General features: G+C 36.5%; 1 protein-coding gene across 1 annotated transcript in view; it reads right to left on the bottom strand.

The window, feature by feature from the left end:
• LOC124362342 (tyrosine-protein kinase Dnt) overlaps window positions 1-13,458 on the bottom strand; it is a 110,704-nt gene extending 97,246 nt beyond the window's left edge. Inside the window, exon 1 of the mRNA XM_046816768.1 lies at window positions 13,067-13,458. Coding sequence (XP_046672724.1) covers window positions 13,067-13,190 — 124 coding nt within the window. The 5' untranslated portion in view covers window positions 13,191-13,458. The remainder of the gene's footprint in view (window positions 1-13,066) is intronic.
• Between the last annotated feature and the right edge of the window lie 7,708 nt (window positions 13,459-21,166).

The following is a 21,166-nucleotide window of genomic DNA, read 5'->3' as shown; positions in this document are numbered from 1 at the left end:
GAAATGTAAAAAGTCCTGTACCTTTCATCAATCTTTTAATCACCAATTTAATCAATCTTTTGGTGACCACTAATTTTACATACGTGTTCCAATAAACTCTGACTTAAATGCAAGAAGAAAGGTTAAGTGTTTTATTCAGACAAAACATAAATCCTCAATGAAAATGCTACCCGTGTTTTAAAAAAATTGAAAAGCTGATTAGATCAGACCGCGACAGAACAAGCCTGTAACGGCTCATCACGCGCGCTGCCTTATCAAATCCGGCAACAGATGTTCTTATCAGCTGTCAGCCAGGTACTGAGCGAGTGGGGGCATATGCTCCCTTATCAGTGACAGATGTCCTTATCATTTGTCAACACGTCAGTAGCCCGGCAAACAAGGATGCGGTCTCCAAACAAGATAAGCCGGCCGTATATGTCTATTACAGGTAACTTATTGTCTGTCAGGATCCCCTCCCCCCACTGTTCTCCGCACACACCTACGAACTAATCCTGATTTATCCACTTCTGTGGGACGCGCCGAGGAAAGTAAACTGACGATTTTCCGAGATTCTTTCAAAACAGTGAGATTATTCGTCACTCTTGCAGTAATATTACTTTGTTGTCCTTTCCAGACCAGGTGAAAATTCAGTTCACGTTAACAAATGCGGAATCGAGTAGAGAAACCTTCCTGCTTTAACATAAGCCTAACTTGATTTTATGTGTGGGAGACGGAGGGGAGAGAAGAACGCTCCTGAACACGAGGGGAGTATTGTCACCCTCAGAGTTCTTTCACCTTCATCCCTTTACTACTACCGAGTAAACATTAACGAAGCTATATTTTCATTCTGGCCCTGGTTTTAATGACAAACAGGTTATTTTTTAGTAGATTTAGAGGCACATACAACAATAATAGGTATCGTAATAGTAACATCTTAATTTAAATTATGCACAAAATCGAATTTAAAACAGGCTTCCACGAGTTTTGGCTTCTAAATATTTTTTTTTACCAAAATTGTGCTTAATTATCCATCTGTCATTAAAGTTTTATTTTATTGAACTGCGGGTGTTCACTAAAATATATCCAGTCAAATATGGGAACAATCTGGATTTTTCAACAAACAAATTATTACATATATTCAAGTAACACAAGTAACTTAAACAACGTATGTAATTACTAACGACGAAACCGTCATGTGACTAATTGTGTTTCTACGAATGTAATCTTTTACAAAGTCTGGTGATTGGCCCCGTGATTACTGGCCGACAAGAGAATGGCGTGTTTGACAACAGTAACGGTATTACAGTGCCGCTTAGCACACGCGATAATGTATAACTGTAATACTGTCTCCGTACAGCCGCCGCGCTTATCATTGGGTAGTCTGCTCTGTAATCAGCTGATAGAACTTGTATACGTCCACAATACACGCTATCGGAGCGAGGGTGGCCCGAATATAACCCTTAATCACCTAACTCTGAGTTGATCTTTGATCAGGGCAGTAGAGTAGAAACTCGAAATACACTGCCGGAGCAAACGGTGTATGGCAAATATAGCTAAAACAACTCTTAACATACTATTTTTGATTAATCATTCGAAACAACATAATCTTGGCAATACAATTATGATTAAATGCAATAAAGATGTGAATAATGTGGCGACGGAGGCAAACACAAATAGACTTAAAAGAATTGTAGAAGCGAAAATTCGGAGAATTTAAAACCACATCGACAAACAGGACAGGAAGAAGGACAACAGAACGGGGAAAATGTATTCGAATCGTTGATTTGTATTAATCTAGATGGCGTTTTAATGTAGGGACCGACGATTAATCAAGCTAAAACAGGTATCATCAGTCCAGACTGAGTTACAGTGAAAAATTAAATTAAAACTCGTTATTTAACGAAATCTGCATAATTTGTTTCGCTAATTACAATAAATCATTAATGTTTAATCAATAATCGATCTTACACTGAGGCGTGGTTATCACTTCATTGCTTTTTATCGTAGTAATTACGAATTGCAATACAAATATAGCTTATAAACTGATCTAAAACTGAAAATATAATGGTTTAACTTATACTATTCCGATATTTATGGTTTTAGAAATAATAAATCATCAATTAATAGTGTTATTAAGGGTATCCACAACTCTTAACTTCAAGTGTTGGTACACTGCCGATCCAGTTTTCAGAAACCAATAAAAAATGCAACAGATTTTATGTTTTAAAAATGCAAAACACTTCGCAGTGGAGGAGAGGATGGATAAATCGGAGTGCAATAAACGCAAAAACATCTGATGATTGCAGTGATAAAGCGATAAAGTGGGAGGGACAACGGGATTGTGGCCGGTACGGCAGCGGGGGAGCGCGCGGGGCGGACGCAGGTCCAGACGGTTTATTGGCGAGTTTATGGGTGTCGTTGCCAGCAACAGCTGATTAAAATACACGCTGGGTACGTTTATTGATTGTAAATCTCGGAATACATAAAGTTTCAGTGAGAACAATCGGTTCTTGGAAGATCTCGGAAGGTGAGTGCGTTGCTATGCAGTGTGGACACGACTGAGAAGTCGAGATGGGATGGTAGTTCCGATACGGGTGATAAGAATTATAGTGAAGGAGTGCAGCTCGATCCGCATATTGAAAATAACTTTTAGTAATTTTATCTAACTCTTCTAAATAGGGTTTTACTAGTATTAAAAGCCCATTGTTAACGTATAATCTATACAATGGATTCTATCACATCGTTAGAAGCCTTTAGTTGTCTAAAACGAGTTGCTCAGGGTGTGTCAGTGTTCCTTGAAGAGTTGCGGTGGATGCATAGGGTACGCAGGTGGATTGCGTGGATCTGTGACATCGTATATACGGTAGAGGAGATCTTTTCCGCAAGATCGGTAGAGCAAGTCGACTGATTACTGCAACCCCTTTCGTTTACGTATAGTTCCGTTTATGAGTGAAATTTAGGAAAGCGTTGCTTGTTACCATAGGTGTTGTACAATATTTGTGCTATGAGTAAAAACGTGTTTATGTTTGTGATGATTACGTCACTAATAGAATATTGAATGCGAACTTAGTAATAAGTAACCAGACCACGGAAGCAAGAGGCTGACACTGCGTAGTACGCAGGGTACACCGACGACCCTTTGGAGTTCTATGTTCCCAGTGCCCATATTACGACGGTGTACCGTAGAGCAATTACTTCTACTTATGGAGTTAAAGAATGTTTCCCTCACCAAATACGAGCTATTTAACTGGTATCAAACAAACGGCCAGTAGTCATGTTTAGGTTTCCAAAGAGTTTCTTTATGCTGTCTTTGCAGTGGCTTTATAATGAATTACCAGGAAGTTTTCATATCAGATTTTCAAATTGTTCAGGTGAATTCTGGTAACTTATGTCACCTAACACAAACACCCTCCCATGCTGACACGGCATGGCTAGCACAATCAGCGTAGGCTAGACGAACGCCGAGCGATCGGCATGACACGCATGTGCTACAGGCCGAGCGAGAACAGTGCGTGCCGTATCTGTAGACTCGGCAATTTGTTATCAACACAAGAGCCTCCCATGCTGACACGGCATGGCTAGCACATACAGCGTATTCTAGACGAACGCCGAGTGATCGGCATGACACGCATGTGCTACAGGCCGAGCGAGAACAGTGCGTGCCGTATCTGTAGACTCGGCAATTTGTTATCAACACAAGAGCCTCCCATGCTGACACGGCATGGCTAGCACATACAGCGTAGTCTAGACGAACGCCGAGTGATCGGCATGACACGCATGTGCTACAGGCCGAGCGAGAACAGTGCGTGCCGTATCTGTAGACTCGGCAATTTGTTATCAACACAAGAGCCTCCCATGCTGACACGGCATGGCTAGCACATACAGCGTAGGTCTAGACGAACGCCGAGTGATCGGCATGACACGCATGTGCTACAGGCCGAGCGAGAACAGTGCGTGCCGTATCTGTAGACTCGGCAATTTGTTATCAACACAAGAGCCTCCCATGCTGACACGGCATGGCTAGCACAATCAGCGTAGTCTAGACGAACGCCGAGCGATCGGCATGACACGCATGTGCTACAGGCCGAGCGAGAACAGTGCGTGCCGTATCTGTAGACTCGGCAATTTGTTATCAACACAAGAGCCTCCCATGCTGACACGGCATGGCTAGCACAATCAGCGTAGGCTAGACGAACGCCGAGCGATCGGCATGACACGCATGTGCTACAGGCCGAGCGAGAACAGTGCGTGCCGTATCTGTAGACTCGGCAATTTGTTATCAACACAAGAGCCTCCCATGCTGACACGGCATGGCTAGCACATACAGCGTAGGCTAGACGAACGCCGAGCGATCGGCATGACACGCATGTGCTACAGGCCGAGCGAGAACAGTGCGTGCCGTATCTGTAGACTCGGCAATTGTTATCAACACAAGAGCTCTCAGAGCACGACTCTTAAGAGCAAGCACTTGTACTCCCCCAATCTCTCATCATCTTGTACTCTGTAATATTGGCTAAGGTTTATTTAAACTGCCGAGTTTATATTTTATTACTAATAAATAAGTTTCTAGACAACGTGGCATGTCCTTTGATCTTCGTTTCCTACATATGCCTTAACTGTTTACCACAAATACCATTCTCATCTCGTAAGTGAGGTCTCCAACAGGTGTAAGTAAACTTACGTGGTTTGCGTAAATTGAAGGTTTCTAACTACATCTTCAGTTTTGTCGACATTTCCTACTTTAATCTGGGTTTTAAACATACTCAGTGAACCTAGCTTAAACACAGTCCTAAATAGTAGCTCTAGGCGGTTTTTTTTTATTTAAACGGGATGATATTTCCATACAATTTTACATAATATATTACTGTTAACTGGGATACCTACATACTTTATGCAAACAATTTTAAAAACGAGTTATTAGATCAAAAAATCTTTAACAAAATCAACAATAAAAAGAAAAGAAAATATAATTGCATACAAAAATGATTAGTGATACGGGTATAGCCCGTTGAATAGAAATTTCAAGTGTTTGTGATAAATTTACGCAGGATCACCATGACAAAATTTCAAAAACCCCTTTTTGAGTGTCACATAATTTTTACTATTTTCTCAATAGTTAATATGTACTATGTATATATTTTAGAAATTGTTCTTATGTATAAATTTTAAGTCAAATAACATTAAACTACTTCCGTAAATTGTTGCAACACCTGACTCCTGATGTACATCAGGATTCCTTTCAGTGTTCAAACAGTCGAGTGAATGACGGAATGATGAAACTAGGGGGTGAAAACGTCAAAATATCCGTTACTTGTATCAAAACGTGTACACAAAAACATATTATCAACGAACTGTCACGTGGAGGGAACGCGGCTGACAGAACTCGGCGTAAGGCGTTGACAACAGTGACACTGTCATTTCCGTGTCAGCAACACACCAGCGACCACCCTATCACCCCACCTGGCTGACAGAGTTGTAACAATGTAACCTAACCGACATACAGCCTCCAGTTGTAATTGTGTTCTTTACCTGTTCGTCTTATCTGTGTTTATAGGAAATCAGGGAGTCGGCTTTCTGTTGAACAGTAAAAATAGTAAATATATGTACACTTGAAACGTTTTACAGAATTTCAATACTAGCATACAAACATACTGACCAATACCAACTTTTGGGCATTGCCATACTGAAGTACACAAACGAAGAGCAAGAGAGAAGTAACAAAAGTCTTTACCGAACTAACTGGAAAATTCTTATCTGATCAGTGACTTTCCCGGACTGTAACTTTACTGTCCGATTACTTTTCACCCCAAAATCAATGTTTTTCATTGGACCAAGGGAAACCATTGTACCAAGTTTCAATCCTTAGGATTTTTCTATCAAGAGCTCACTGAGAGACTGGCTGAGTTTGAAGGCTTGTCGGGTTCTTAACATGCGAAAGCATCCATTGACTCAATCTTAATACTACATAAGATTGATGAGCAGGTGGCAAACCACGGGATTACGGTGGTTCATTTAATTTATAAATAAAATATAATATTAATTATATGTATTTGTTTTCTATATTTAATATAGATTACATCTACCCCATATTGGAAGGGCATACCCTGTTTCCAATACTAAACTCTACCACTACTAAATTTGATATATGCCGCAAAATTTGCGAAAACAAACGGACAAGGGGATAATAACACGTTGTTGGCATCGTATATATATTCGGGGTTCCCTCAAGTGTTGAAGACCAGCTACTGTAATAAAGGATAAAGACACCAAAGAAGGTACCATGGGCACCTTCATGTTACCCAAAAGATTTTGGGTGTTTGAGAAAGATAGATTCGGATGAAGATAAGAAAAGGTGGCATGGTTGGATATTTTTACAATGATGTATGTCATCCAAAGGACTAAGACGTTAGGTATCGGAGCAAGATCTACTTCAGACTCACTCAACCTAAGATAAAGATAATGAAAGAGGTGTCATGAGTCTCTTTACAATGCTGTATGATATTAAGGACTAGTGCAGACGTTGGGAAGATCTCAGAGGAAGATCGACTGCAATAAACCTTAGCCTCAAATATTCCTAAAAAGAATAATCCGAAATTTGTAGAAATATCAAAACTGAAAAATCACCCAGAATCAAGACGTAATAGTTTTTATTGACGTTATAAACAGGTTATACAGAATGAATTACGTAAATCATTGTGCAATTGTCAAGTACATATTTGTATGGATAATGTTTAAAATCATGTCGCTAACTATTATTAGAGATTATCCAGAACATTCTTAGGGTATCCATTATTACATAGGCGTTTAGTTATTCCTAAATCAACATAACAATTAAACCCCCACAACGTCTACTAAAATGAATATGATGTCTGAAAATTATCAGAACATAAATCTTATCATCCCAACTCACGACTTATTAAGCGAGCCTATTAAGCGTTATAAATTAGTGCAATTAAAACCATTAAACCGTAAAGGTAAACAATGTTTGTTCACATCACATACATAATATAACACAAATAAAATGAGACATAAAGATGAGATGCCGAATTAATTAAAAGAACATGCAAATTCAAATCCCACGAAAGGTGTAATAAAACGACGAAACGCTTGGGAGTCTAATTAGTCGCTTGAGCGGCTGCGATTACACTAACAGCTGATCTTGTTCCTCCAGATGGGATCTTTCACAAAACTGCCTCTAATTAATAAATGCACTCAAAATTACAATGGTCCACAGTTTGATAAATATCTTTATTATTCTTTCAATGCAAATTTATAGGTAGATTCCTGCCAGTTTTTATTGCATTTCTGTGTGAGAGACTTGCAAAACCATACTCTTCAATAAATTTAAATCAGACAAGTTAGCGGTTTCTTTTTTATTCCAACCACTCCAAGAGTTGGAGTTAGTATTGCACTTTTTCTCCATTGCAATCGCTTTCGTAGTAAGATCAGAGCCTGGGAGAGGGAAATTTGGACCAATCACAAACATCCAGAACACATGTTGGGTGGTTTATCAAAAACAATAAATTATAAGTGGATTACTTTGGCCTGCATTTCTAGCAAACAATCTTTAAATTTGTAAAAGAACCTTTATTTTTTACATGATTCTTTATCTTTAAAGTTTGTTAATCGAACACGTGCCACTATGGGAGGAACATATTGGGTTTTAAATACATTTCGGCCTTGTGTGTGTTTTTTTTCAATTCACGCATAACCTTTTCATACATTTATAAGGTGCAAAAGAAAAACATACGCCCTTGGGTCTTTATTCAGAATTAAGTAATGTTTGAAAACTGATAAGTATTAAATAAATAATAATTAAATTTTAGAATGATAGGCACTTTAGCTCTAAGTCAAATCAGATAAAATGTACAATGACAGGTAGTCAACAAGGCAGACAAATATATAGGGTTTGATTCTGATCATGAATGACTTAATTTATCTTTAGGAATCCCTTTATTTCGGGTGATGCATCTGTGCTGTAAGATAAATTATATAGTATTTCATAACATTACTTTATTAGATTCTACTACGAAAGAAAACACATTTTTTATTTTACTATAAGCGTTTAACTTTTTTTAATTAAGTAAAATGAAACTCACTACTTTTCATAACACGGGCCTTCCAAAGGGTCCAATCGCTTTTAACTGGTTATGTTTAAGCAACTGAATATGTTCTAGCCAAATTGAAGCCACCAATATCATATACAAATAAAAATCTGGACACAACAAATGACCGAAATAGATTCCAATTTCACACTCACTGTTTCCCTCCACTTCGAGAGTTTTAAAATCTATGCGTTCTATAAGCAAAATTTAAATGATTACTAATATAAAACCTACCAAAAAGTGGAAATAAAGAATAAATTTTTTTGAAAATTCAATTTCTCAATTTAAACTGGATTGTCTTTGAACAAGTAGCCGTTTTGTCTGCCTTAAGAGCCCGGTCGTAATTAAATCATTAGCGAAGAGGGACAGACGAGTTGTGGTCACAGAACGACATTCCACAAATTACACGAGCGCCCTTCATTGCAGCTACGACAAGCTCGGACACGACATATCGGCGGGATAAACTAGATCAGTCAACGAGATCAACGAGCAGACTAATCGTAAACGATCGTAGCCCTTGTTACAAGAACGGATAGGACACTAAATTGTCTACCTGTTTATGCTAACGAACGGAATTAAAAATATTTGAACACGTCTGTGGGCCATTAATTAGACGCGGATGCCGGTGGGCTGTTCGCACTGTGGATTTATAGGACCAGTCCTATCGCATCTTAGGACCGGTCCTCGAGTCCTGCCGGTGTGTTGCATAGCGTGTGCATGCGGGATGGGAGCGAACGGACTAGGAGAGGTAGGAACATCAGGATGTACAATGCAAGTCTTCCGTGTCTACAGGTGAATGCTGACAAAGAGATGGCTATGGGTTGATGTAAAATTTAATCAAATCGATAACTGAGTGGTTCTGAATCCAGTTTAAAATATGAGTTCCCTTCGTTTCCTTATTACAGGCAGAGCTAAGTTCAAAGCAGAGCATCCTTCCTCGGTGCACATAGTTTCTTTACCTTGGTCAAGAGTGAAACATGCTACAAAAAAGAATGATGATTAATTCTCAGTAGATTCGGGCTCAGTGCCCTGGCAAAGGATATACGACTATTTATTAGGTTAATTTCCCACAGAAATAGAGTTCAATGTTCGTCGTGGCAAGTGGCAATTATAAGTAGGAAGATTATCAGTAGGAAACATTGTTTGACTGTTAACATACATTTATTAGGAAGATTTCACTAGGAATACAGTTCAATATCTCTCCGGTATACCTAGGTACAAAAGTAAAGTTTTTATAATTTTGGACATTCTTTATTTTCTGGAACTAAAGCTAAATCGCATTAAATATATTAATATATACAGAACGGACAATTAACATTCTACGGAAAAATCTGGAGTAAAATTAGATTTCATATACAAATTTATAAATTATATCACATAAAACATACCCTTAGAAAATAATCAGCCAGAATTGTAAGTTTCTCCTAATTCAGAGGATTCTAAATTGTTGAGATTAAATTATGATGTTCTACGGGTGGGTACGCATTTGTCTGTAAATGAAAAATACAGACAATTTTTAAAACTCTTGGAGAGATCCTCTTTTCTAAAACCCATTAAAATGAATGGTATCTGCGGTTTATTTTTAACTTGTTCATCATTCGTCATTCCGACTATCTCCGCTGATGTTATCAGGAGGACCGTGGTCGCTAACGTGTCCGGAGGCGCCGAGGCCATCAGCTCGAGGCCCAGTCTCGGCCTACCTGCTCCGAACGCTCCCCAATCACTCAACGTTGGCGGGGTCCTGCTAAACCAACAACGGAAGTGCCTATCGAACTGTCCTGCCCAGAATAAATAACCAACCCTCCTTTTAGGAACTAAGTCTGAACGACATGTTGTCACATATTTTCTTGTACTGCTGAAAAAACAGTCCGGGAGCGTTTGCCACCACAGCTTACTATGGTGCGGTAGTTGTCAACTGCGTTCTGCATAGCCTAATCCCAGGGACTGTTTTGATAGGCGACCCTACAATTCGTCCCTTTTCCCGCTTTGCTAAATAAAATAACACCGTTTTAGGAAGATGAAACACGTTAGCTTGCTACAACAAAGCGTACTATGTTGGATGGGGACTATTATAATTGTATTATTGTATTTAAGTAATTACAACGGTCAAATACAGTAACAAACTTGATGTTAAAATTGGTGGATAATGAAGAATATTCCACATTTTGAATGCTTGGACACTGTTATGATAAATTAATTATATTTTTATTTTTTACTCGACTAGGTACAAAAACAAAAAACTCATACTCTCATACATAGCACCATTCCCAGTGTAAGTGGTAACGTCCTTGAACATCCGATATGAGGCCTGATATATCATACTCGTATAATTGTCCCCGGTGGATGACGTCGTGGACGCCAAACAGACGATATTATTCTCAACATTGCAATTTTGATATGACAGCATCAGCGAGTGATTATCTGGATAAAAACACAACATATCGCTTCTTTTACAGACAATATTACGTTCAAAGCGCCCCTCTCTAGTGTTGAACCGTTCCCTTGCTACAATCCAACAGCTGGATAAAAGCCACAGGCACGTGTTGAACATATTCACGATGTTTTGAAATCCTAGTTCTGATCGTTAATCCGAACAAAATTTAGCATGAAAGAAGAAATGTTATTACCCATGCTTCATTAATATATAATAATAATAATAGCAATTTTTGACAAATTTTCTAACAAATTCAAAAAAACAAAGTTTACATGTGTTAAAAGTTACGGAAGCGGCGAATCCAATTTAAATAATGTACAGAACTGTGTATATGATCAAACGCCAGAAATAATACCTATTGTATTTAAGTAGTTCTGTCCTACTTTGTTTACAAGGAACAAAAAGTGATATCACACGAGATTTACTATATCAACCAATGTGTCCGCCCTTCTTCGGGGCTACCACTTCCGTGGAAGCCTACTGTAGAGGGTCGCAGTGTTTGGCTGTGGCGACACGAAAACGACAGCTCCGTTGGCTAACAATACTAAGACAAAGCGGGGCAATGATTAACGTTTCGGCCCTGCAGCCACCGAGAACAAACCGCATTCATTTCTGCCCCAACTGACAGGGACAATAGCACTCACGTCGCTTCAAATGAGGGTGTCGCGGTGACGCCCTGAGTGACGGTCTGGAGCCTCCTGCCGGGCACGGGGAACATAGGTAGGAAGGAGCTCGGACCTCGTTAGTGCAGTACGTATAAATAGAACTTGTGTGTGTAAAACATTCCGGGAATTGCGAGAAAGCTGTTTAGTGCATTTGTAAATCAACTGTTGTCACCGTGTTACTTTCACGTAATATTATGAGGGCGGAGAAAATCTATAGACACACCGTTAGGCGAGACAACTGATCAAAATAATAGCATTTAAAAATAAACACGTAACACGCTGTTATAAAAACTAAATGAAAACAATAAACGTACGTAATATAAAAACGAGCAATGCAATGTGAGAATACGAGTAAGACAATTACCAACAGTAATTAATAAGTTGGTAAAAATAACATGAAATGACATTTTTGTATGGATATTTTCAGTTAATTTACCAAACATTTCAAATGTATCATATTTCGTTAAAACTATTGTATTTAAAGAAAAGAAACAATCACTCACACAGTAAATTGCTTGTAAAACAAATAAACAGCAAACACAAACAAGTCAATGCACCACAAAGCCACGGAATGCTCAGCTGATCATAATATTTTTAAACGCTCATAAACGGAGGAGGGTCCGGATTCTGTTCATAACTTATGAATTGTTGGTAAAGATAGTGATTACATCGTAAACATTTCTGTTACTAAGTCACGTCTGTCTGCCAAACAAGCAGTAAAACTACATCCGGTAACGATGACCGCGACACAATAGGCTGAAAGATTGTAAAACAGTCCTAAATCATATTTGTCACTTGATTCAAAGGACGATTGAATTACTACCAGCTGACAGCAGACGACGTCGTTCCCCGCTGATTGGGCGCGAGTGAATGTCACCGAGAACATAACCTAAAACCTGAAGTATGTGTGTGCTGCACTGACTCGCTCAGTTAGACTCAAGACTCAACTAGTCTTAACAACGTAGGCCTTGAGACGTATATAATTCACGCTCGTTAGAATTACGGTCCGACGACCATAACCTAACTGACTTATAGACCCCACTCTCTCCGTGTTTAGCATACACAAGGCGTTATACACCAATAGACTTCCCACATCTGGGCATAGGTTAACAGACCGTATTTATGTTGCAGTTACATGAATTATGAATGACTCTACTTCAATCATGCAGATGCCTGGCCGGCTACAATGCTAACACCGTTGGTGCTAATTGGACAGCTTCGACATTCAATTGTCTAACTGCGCTGATTGTCCTGTCCTCGCTACACGATTGGCTCTCTTTGCTGGCGATAATAGAGTTCATTAAGTGATCAATCAATTATGGTATGGGTAATTTGGGGTAATCATGTGTGTACGCGATTTTGTCACAGTGTACCTTGTATTTCATGTACACGTCTCTGTTTATATAAATTTTAATTGCAAAAAAATAAGTTTTAACGATCAAACTATACATTACTATTACGATTACAATAAAAACATTTTAAATATAACCTCTTCAAATATCTAGTACAGACTACAAAATTTCGACTGATACAATACTTTCAAATCTGTCTAACCAATTTTATTTTTCATTAATACTTAGTTCTACATATATTTCCAGACTATCGTATGATCGTTGACTAAATGTTAACCATTTACTTCTTAAAAATACTTCAGTTTGCTTGTTTTAAACATGATTTGATAAACAACTATGGATGACTGTGCATTATATCCAGGTATGTTTACATTATTCGTCTATAAAATGAAAAATATAGTTCGTTAATATAGATAGTGAAATGTACAAATTACACTTGAAAACATTCTTTTGAAACAAAACCGTATCAAAGTTAACTTAGGTCTATCACTCCACAAAGTTTACTGAAGTTGATTTAAACATTGTACTTACCTAATAATCTTCGTACTTCAATTTGGTTGAGGTATAGATTCAAGTTAGCACCACACATATTTAAAATACACGTAAAATAAACCAGGAGAAACGAGACGGTACACACAGATTTGAATTTGGCCATTGCGCCGAGTTTCTTCCCAGTTTGGGCAGAAAAGAGAGGTTAGAAAACACCAAACAAGGTTACGCCCCTAACTCATGCTATAAACGCTTCAAAACCATGGATAACTGTATAAAAAGATGCTTTACAACGAATAATAACACATTTCAGTCACTAAAAGTACGTATACGCCAGTTAAGACACATAATTTAAAGTATAATCACTGTGAATCCGACACCGACGACGATTCGACCGTCCTCTCTCGCTCGCGACAACAGTCTGATAGTTTCTAAACTCGTGTGTCCTCCACTAGGCTTCGCTGGCATGCAAGGAGTGGAGGGGAGACAAGAGCCGAGCGTTGGCGGGAAGGGCCGATCTCTTCCGATCATCAATAATGTTTTTATACCTTTTCACAGCCTGCCTTGTCCTTTCTGAAACGAGGTGGTTATTGGAATCGTTATGCAGCGGCCGGAGGCTCTCATAAATCAGCGCTTGTAAAAGATATACAATATCAATTGATTCCAATTCATTACTTTTCCAAATGTGTCACGCAAGAGTTGTATGACGTTAACGAACAGGAACAGCTCTTGTTAAAAATGATTTATAGACGCGTGGTTGTGTTTGTTATAAAGTTTATGTGGACCTAAATTGGACCCTTTTTCATAAACATAATTTACATAACCGTTTATCATACCCCGAAGTATCTATGATATCATCTAGTTACTACTATGTTTTTATTACTTCTTGATAAAATATAAGCTTTAGAATATGTCTGGATAGGTACATAAAGTAATATAAAGTATTTACATAACAGATAGGAATAATTTTGGATTGGAGCATTGGAATTAACCTTGATAATTGTCAAGAGAATAAAAGGTAACCACTCTATCCAATTAAAAAAGTGTGTTTTTTAATGGACTTAATCTGTTTTGTGGTTAATAATGGAGTACGCTTCTCGATAATTGGCATAACAGTTTCTAAAGTTTAGGCTATTAGATAGAATTATATTTTTTATTTTTATAATACTCCTATACATATATTTTTAAGCAAGAATACTCAGTTAATACTGAAATTAACTTATATTTCAAGGCTATTATTTAAACAAATGCGGAAAACTGTAAGAAATATAATGATACCTAGTTGGATACAAACCAAAACTCAGTTAAAAATTGTTTTATAAATCTTATTATATCACTAAAAAGACACAAAAGGAATCATTTTAAATTTAGAATTAATTTTCTAGGGGAATCTTTTAGTATAATCAAACAATTTAAACTGTAGCTTCTTTGAACAGTCGAGAAACAACAGTGTGCGAGCTAAACAAAATATAAATCTAGAATTTTAAAAAGATGTATAAGTTTTTGAGTTGATAACGATAGGGTTCAGTCTCAATTCAGGACCATCCTTAGTAGGATAGTGGACGTTTTTAGACCGTTCCCATTATGGATTCAGGACCAATGCTCTGTTCAGAGTTTATCTAAATGTGTCAATGTAAATGAACACTTCACGACAGACACGTCCATGGCGCCATCTCCAGCGATTGAGTCGTGGAACGGTGGAACTACTGGAGAAGACGAAATGTTTGTGATCGTGAGTGGAATCCAGGATTAGTTTGCTCTGCTGTAGTGGTAGCGCCGAATACAAACAAAATGTCAGTCACAGAGTCAACAGTTACCACACCTGCCCCTTGACGCCCGGAGACAAGAAAATAACCGGTACTCAAAGAAAATAATAAATCACTGCCCATTGAGGACTGCCTTGTCACTCTAGGGAGACGCCTCTTTTCACTCCAGCACGCATCCTTTATACTCCACAGGGGCTTTCCTTTATCCCCCAGGTGTGCCTAAAGGTCCTTTACTGGGACTGATGATGTTTTTGCTTTACGCTTTAGAGTTCAATGATTTAATGTCATTGTAGCAGCGGTCTGTTATTCAACATAGACGCATTGGGCTAAAAATTCACCTGTCAAAATAAATATTTAACGTAAACCACCCAAACATTTTGTGTTACGAGTGAACACAAATAAATTAAAAGCAATTAACTTCTTGAACCTCTATTCAATAATTTATAACAATCATTGCTAGAATTTCATGTCATATTGGACCCTAGGTTTATAGTCTACTAATGTTATGATTTAATCCACCTTTAGTCGAATGGGAGTTTCATAACAATTGGTTGTTGTAACACAATAGTGATTTTGTATCAATTATGTTTAACAATATCATAATAACGTCTCAGTTACATATACTCAAATGAAGCGCTTGAATTTATCGAGTTCGAAAACTTGTTTTTACGAGCTCTCCCTTATCAGCTTTTAAAATAGACCAAATAATTTTTTAACAAATAACAAACTGTTGTCAGCAAGCTTACAATCATAACAATCAAATTATATTTTCTTATCATTGTTCCAGTAAGGTTTCTTAAGGTTTACAGCAAAAATGTCATGAAATGTGTTCCACATAAGTTTTAATAGTTTACCTGAACAAATTCTACAGGCTACTCAGAATATCTTTATCATAAAAATAGACGTTTTCACATTTATTCACCAAATAAATTATTGAAATAGCGATCAATACTGGCAATATTAGTTAGGTGTTGTGTTACTTACGTTTAATGTTTTGTTCTTTTATGTCAGGCTGTTTTAAAGAAATTTAGTTTATCTCAAGCATTTTCTATGCATTCATGTGTTTAATTGTGTGTTAATTTTTAGTTTTTTAGTTAAATTAACTAGTAAAATACACTTCTCATTAATATTTCGTTGATGAAGTGTTCGCAGAGACTGAGGTAGTGCTGGGATAAATGTGTGTGTAATAGTTGTAGAACCGTGCCATTCATAGTGCAAACCTCTATATAAAATTTAAAGGAGACCAGATGTTGAGTCAACTTGGAATGTTTCACTTCCACAAACTCCAATGGACTAACGTTGCCTTAACAAAATTACGTAATAGACAGACAAGAAAGTGAGTTAAGATAAACTTTCAAACTACCATACATGAGATATGCGCTCCGACCATCATATTTTTACCAGTAATACCATTCCATAAAACATAGTAAAAATATAGTGTATACAAATAATATGTATTAATAAAAGGGTGATTATTAAAATGTTTCATTCCTGGGATGGAAAGAGATTTAAAGGTAAGAATCATCCATTTCTTGCTGACGAAGTTTATGTGATAAATTGATGGTTAAAACCAATCTAGTTTTCAATCACTCTCCAGTCCTGGATCCTTTAATTCAGTTAGAGAATGCATCCATATTGATACAGGACAAGGTATAAGAAACGTTTTCCAGCACACTAGGCAAGGTTCGAAGTAGTCAATTTCTATTACCGTCGATTGAACTGGGTCACAGAAAATCTCAGACTTTCAGCACCAGAATCAACACCTCGGCGGTGGCAATACTCATCTCTTTGACAAGGATTAGACTGCGGAATTTTCTGATTACCAAAACTGCCACTACATCCAGGCTCTAATCGTTGCTGTTCTTCTTAAGGCCCATTTCAGTGCTATACTCTGAACAGTTCTCGTCCTGACGTTCATTGTTGAGCACCAGGAACACATAACCCTCTTCTTTCTGTATTATTCTGGCCTTTCTGTCTCTCTGCTTTCGACGCTCGCCCGTGTCACATTGAGTAGCATTAGTTCTTCCATTAGCCGGCCAATGAGGATTCATCCGCCAAAAGGGTTCTGCCAATATCAACAGTCGTTTATCTTTCCTACGACTCAAGAACGCCGAACTATCATAGTCATGATGGATTTCAAGATTTCCGGTTCCTTGAAGTTTTCTGACAAAAGCCCAAAGCCTTACTTTGCCCAAAGCCTTACTGTTTTATATGGTTTATCCTAATGAAGTAAAGTGTCCCTGGATCGTATAATTATGTCACTAATGTTTTGATACGGTATATATAAACAAATACGTCTGTATAAGGTGGAGGAGATAAAAATATAGTCTCTTTAAGAAATTCACTTCCTTTCATCTTCGATGCGTAAGCTTGTCATCAAAACATGTCTGCCTTTTACATTCTTATACATACTTTCTACAAGTTTACCAAGTTAAATAAATAGGTAAACTCGACAAATTCAAATCAAGTACTGTACTCATTTTATAACATTTACCATTTACCAAAAAAACAGTATGATGGCTGTTACTGCGTGTTATCTACGAATTGGTTACTTGAATGGCGAAGGGTTTTTATTATTTGAGATGTGCGCTTTGTAGTGTTGTACCCTTCATAACTTAATGTATTTTAATTTTTAACATTAGATACATGCGTTGTAAGACGTAGACTATACTGAATAGCAGATAATAGGACTACGGCTTCTGCTATCCTCCTTAACTTGCGAATTAATTTTTAGGACAAGCGATATTGTGCTTGTAATCTTAACTGTTTAAACACTCGATCTATATGTGGGGGAAATATATTTGGTCACTGGAAAAGATAATATAATGTGAGGTAGCTGGAGGATACTTAAAAACAATAAATAAAAAATAATACGAACCTTTAATAGCTAATTTCTTACACACCTATACAGTTTGCAAGTCAAACATTGAAGCAAAATTGATTCGATTAATTAACAATAACAAATTGAATAATATTTAAGGTTTGGTGACGGAAGTATAAAGCAAGAGCTGGTTGCTTTGTAGAATGCTGAGAAAAGAAAATTAATTTAATGGAAATCTACACCCACTTCAAGAAGTAAAAAGTATGAATTGCTTATTCCTACTCTGAAGGATCAAATAAAGATCCTGGAATTAAACGGGAGCCTTTGAATATATCCGGTAAAGAAGTGCCAGAAGGTATAATTAAGGACTTGCAGAGGCCAGGACTAATCTCCTGAATAGCTCCCCCTCGACCCCAACATTTACCTTTAGCATTTCCTACCCCTCACCATCCTCTCACCGTCATGTTGGCTTTTAACTTTCCTTTCACGTCGTTCTTTATTACGTTTGTAGACCTAAAACTGACCTATAGAAATTTTAATATTCACTAGCAAGATGGAATGTTCCAGAGCTCATTATTTATTTAATTGTCTGTCAAATTAACCTTTTGAATATTTTTTCAATCAAATATTGTATTGGTTCTCTGCTTAAATGAGAGAATGTTTTGATATCCAGCTGCGAGTGTATTATAAAGACGCAAAGATATTAATTAATACACGTTTAGAACAATGTGTTCAAGTTGGTTCAATTCTATTTAATTATATTCCGGTGGAACAATTACTTTTTGTAACTCAATCTTTATTGCAACTATATAGTAATAGCAAAAATTATACATTGAAAACAAAAGCCATAAGATTGTACGTTTCTGTTTAAATATAAAATATAAGCTCACAGTTAAAACATATATTCAACTGTGTTCTCCATTCACCAATACACGAATAGTATGGAACCTGAACAATAAACGAGAAAATAAAATAGTAGAAAATAACTACTTAAAATAATAAATCAAACATTCAAGACAACATTAACACTTTATAAACAATAGTATATTCCACAACCACAGAATGAACTGTGAATGGAATTTCGTATCAGGTGTAAAATTTCAAAGAATCTTCTTAAGAAATTTACGATCATTAAAGCATATTTTACTGAATATTGTTGCAATGTTACCGCTCCTATTGAATGACTATCTTTACTTCATATTTTTTATAATTTTATGCAATGAAATATTTTATTTATAAAAGGTTAAAACTTTTATAAAATTTATAACGATTTTTAAGAACAAAAGTAGTTTTAAAAATATTCTAACAAAGGTTAGACACACCATAACCAGACAGAACAAATTTATTCTTACAAAACTACAAAATCTTTAACATTGCATTACTTATGAAATGCTGTTAAACACGCAACTGGATATACAAACATCAATTAATTATGTTATTTACAAGACAATATGTAATATTAGTTTAGTCAATAAAAAGACATGTAAATTTATACAAATTCTACTTACAATAATAACTTTTTTCCTAATTTTAATACTTCGTATTTTGATGTTTGAATAGTTCTGTGACATCTTTTACGTATAATTAAATGGTGGTCTAAAATATATAATCGGAATGCTGACGATAAAAAACATTTAAATATACTATAAATATTAAAATTATCTAATGCATGATTCTTGTGATCTTTTTATGATATGATGACTTTATATAAATTGTGATTTTTCAAGACATCAGCACTAGATTTTATACTAAATAAACTAACATAAAACCAATAAGAATGAGTGGAAATATGGTGTAACTTAATAGGAAAATAGAATAATGTTTAACATAATTTTTAGTTTAACTAGCATTATTGTTATCGTAACAATATATGTCAGATTTACGTGTACAGAATTTCGTGTTGAATACTATTTTGAATAATTATGGAAAAGTATTAAATTAACGTTTTTTGGCTTCTCTAAATGTACGAACAGTTTACAAGAATCAATTATTTATAGTGTATCAACGAAAAGTCATGGTAACATTAAAATGAGCGTCGTATAACTCACATTGAACTTTATTTAAAAAAGACGCAAGAGCTTTTCAGAAAGTCCCTGAAAAAATGAGATATGTTACATATTTTTTGTCATTTACAATAACTATGTAGATTTCTTTGGAGCCAGTGTTTAAAAAAGGAAGATTTCTTTAATTTAAATAACTATAGTTAAATTGTTTGCCAATAAGTTTGAATTTCTCGGACCACTTTCATCACCATTTGTGTAAGAAAATATAATCCAAATATTCACAAATTAATATAAAAATAATGTTGACGTGTCTTCCCGATTATTGTACTTGTATTGAAGTAGAATATGATTAATTTAGCCCTTAGAGTGCTAAACATGATAGAGTCACTGGTGAGGCACGACAAATTGAAATACAATTGACAGATTCAGTAAGTTTTTGAAAATGTTAAAAATTATTTTTTTATTATACTGTTGTTCTGAAAATAAGGCTATCCGTTACATTTCGTCAACGTTTTCTGTAAAATACCGATAAACTTAAAAAAGTAAGTTTCGTATTTTGCAAAATACGTAACCATTTTATTCGAGTCACTGTGCAATCACTATCTCATTATTTTGTCACCGTGGTTGAGAAGCTACTACTTCCCCCCGGATACCTATTACTACTGACATTCCCACCTACGCCAGGTTGGATGGGACACCACTCTATCATCCACCCTTCCCTTGATTGATGCATATATTCCATTTCCGACCCCGACAGACCAGAGAGCCCTGAGATCGATAATGCAGATCGCATGATACAGGGGGGCGCTGGTGACTGGGGAGGGACTAATGCTGGTGTTTAAATCAAGTGCTCGCACCAGCATGTCGCGGGAGACGTGTGTATTACTTTGATAGACTGAAGTTACAACGGTCTCCTTTTGTCTTTGATGAAAGGGAGGGTTGGTGGAGAGAACCAGCACAGTACAACTTGGGGAGAAAAGTTTTTGTGGTTGTGCAAATATTCATTCAAGTTTGCCAACCCTTGTACTAAAACATAAGAGTGTTTAACCCTCTGTTGTGATTGATTTTTAATACCTACTAGAATGTTTCTCAATAGCTTTCTGGCTGAACTTCAACTCAATATACGTTTCGAATTTTGCATCCCAGCATGAAATAAATAAGGTAGCATGCAAAATTTTAAGCCTATAGCTCATTTCATCTTCGATATGTCCTTCGGACAGATAGACAGTCAGGCAATTATAGAAAAAAATTTTGCGTCCCCACGCAGAATTAAGGTTGGTGAGTAACAAAAGAGCGGATAACTTCAAATAGTATTGACATTGAATTTACATTTGGATTGCTGCTGAGACGAAAATAGAAGATTGTGTTAGTTTTTATGAAAACAATTAAATAATTGAAAATAGTTAAATAGGAATATACTTTAGGTAACGTTTAAAATTAGAATGAAAACCTATTTTAATTATGAGTGTACATTTCGAAATGTTAAATCTGCTTAGGATGCTTGAATTAAATGGTAGAACGTATTCAAATTAAATATTTACACATTTATATC

This window comes from Homalodisca vitripennis, chromosome 5 (assembly GCF_021130785.1).
Source record: "Homalodisca vitripennis isolate AUS2020 chromosome 5, UT_GWSS_2.1, whole genome shotgun sequence".
Lineage (NCBI taxonomy): Eukaryota > Metazoa > Arthropoda > Insecta > Hemiptera > Cicadellidae > Homalodisca > Homalodisca vitripennis.
The sequence above is the reverse complement of the archived record's forward strand: the minus strand, read 5'-3'. Positions and strand labels throughout refer to the sequence as shown.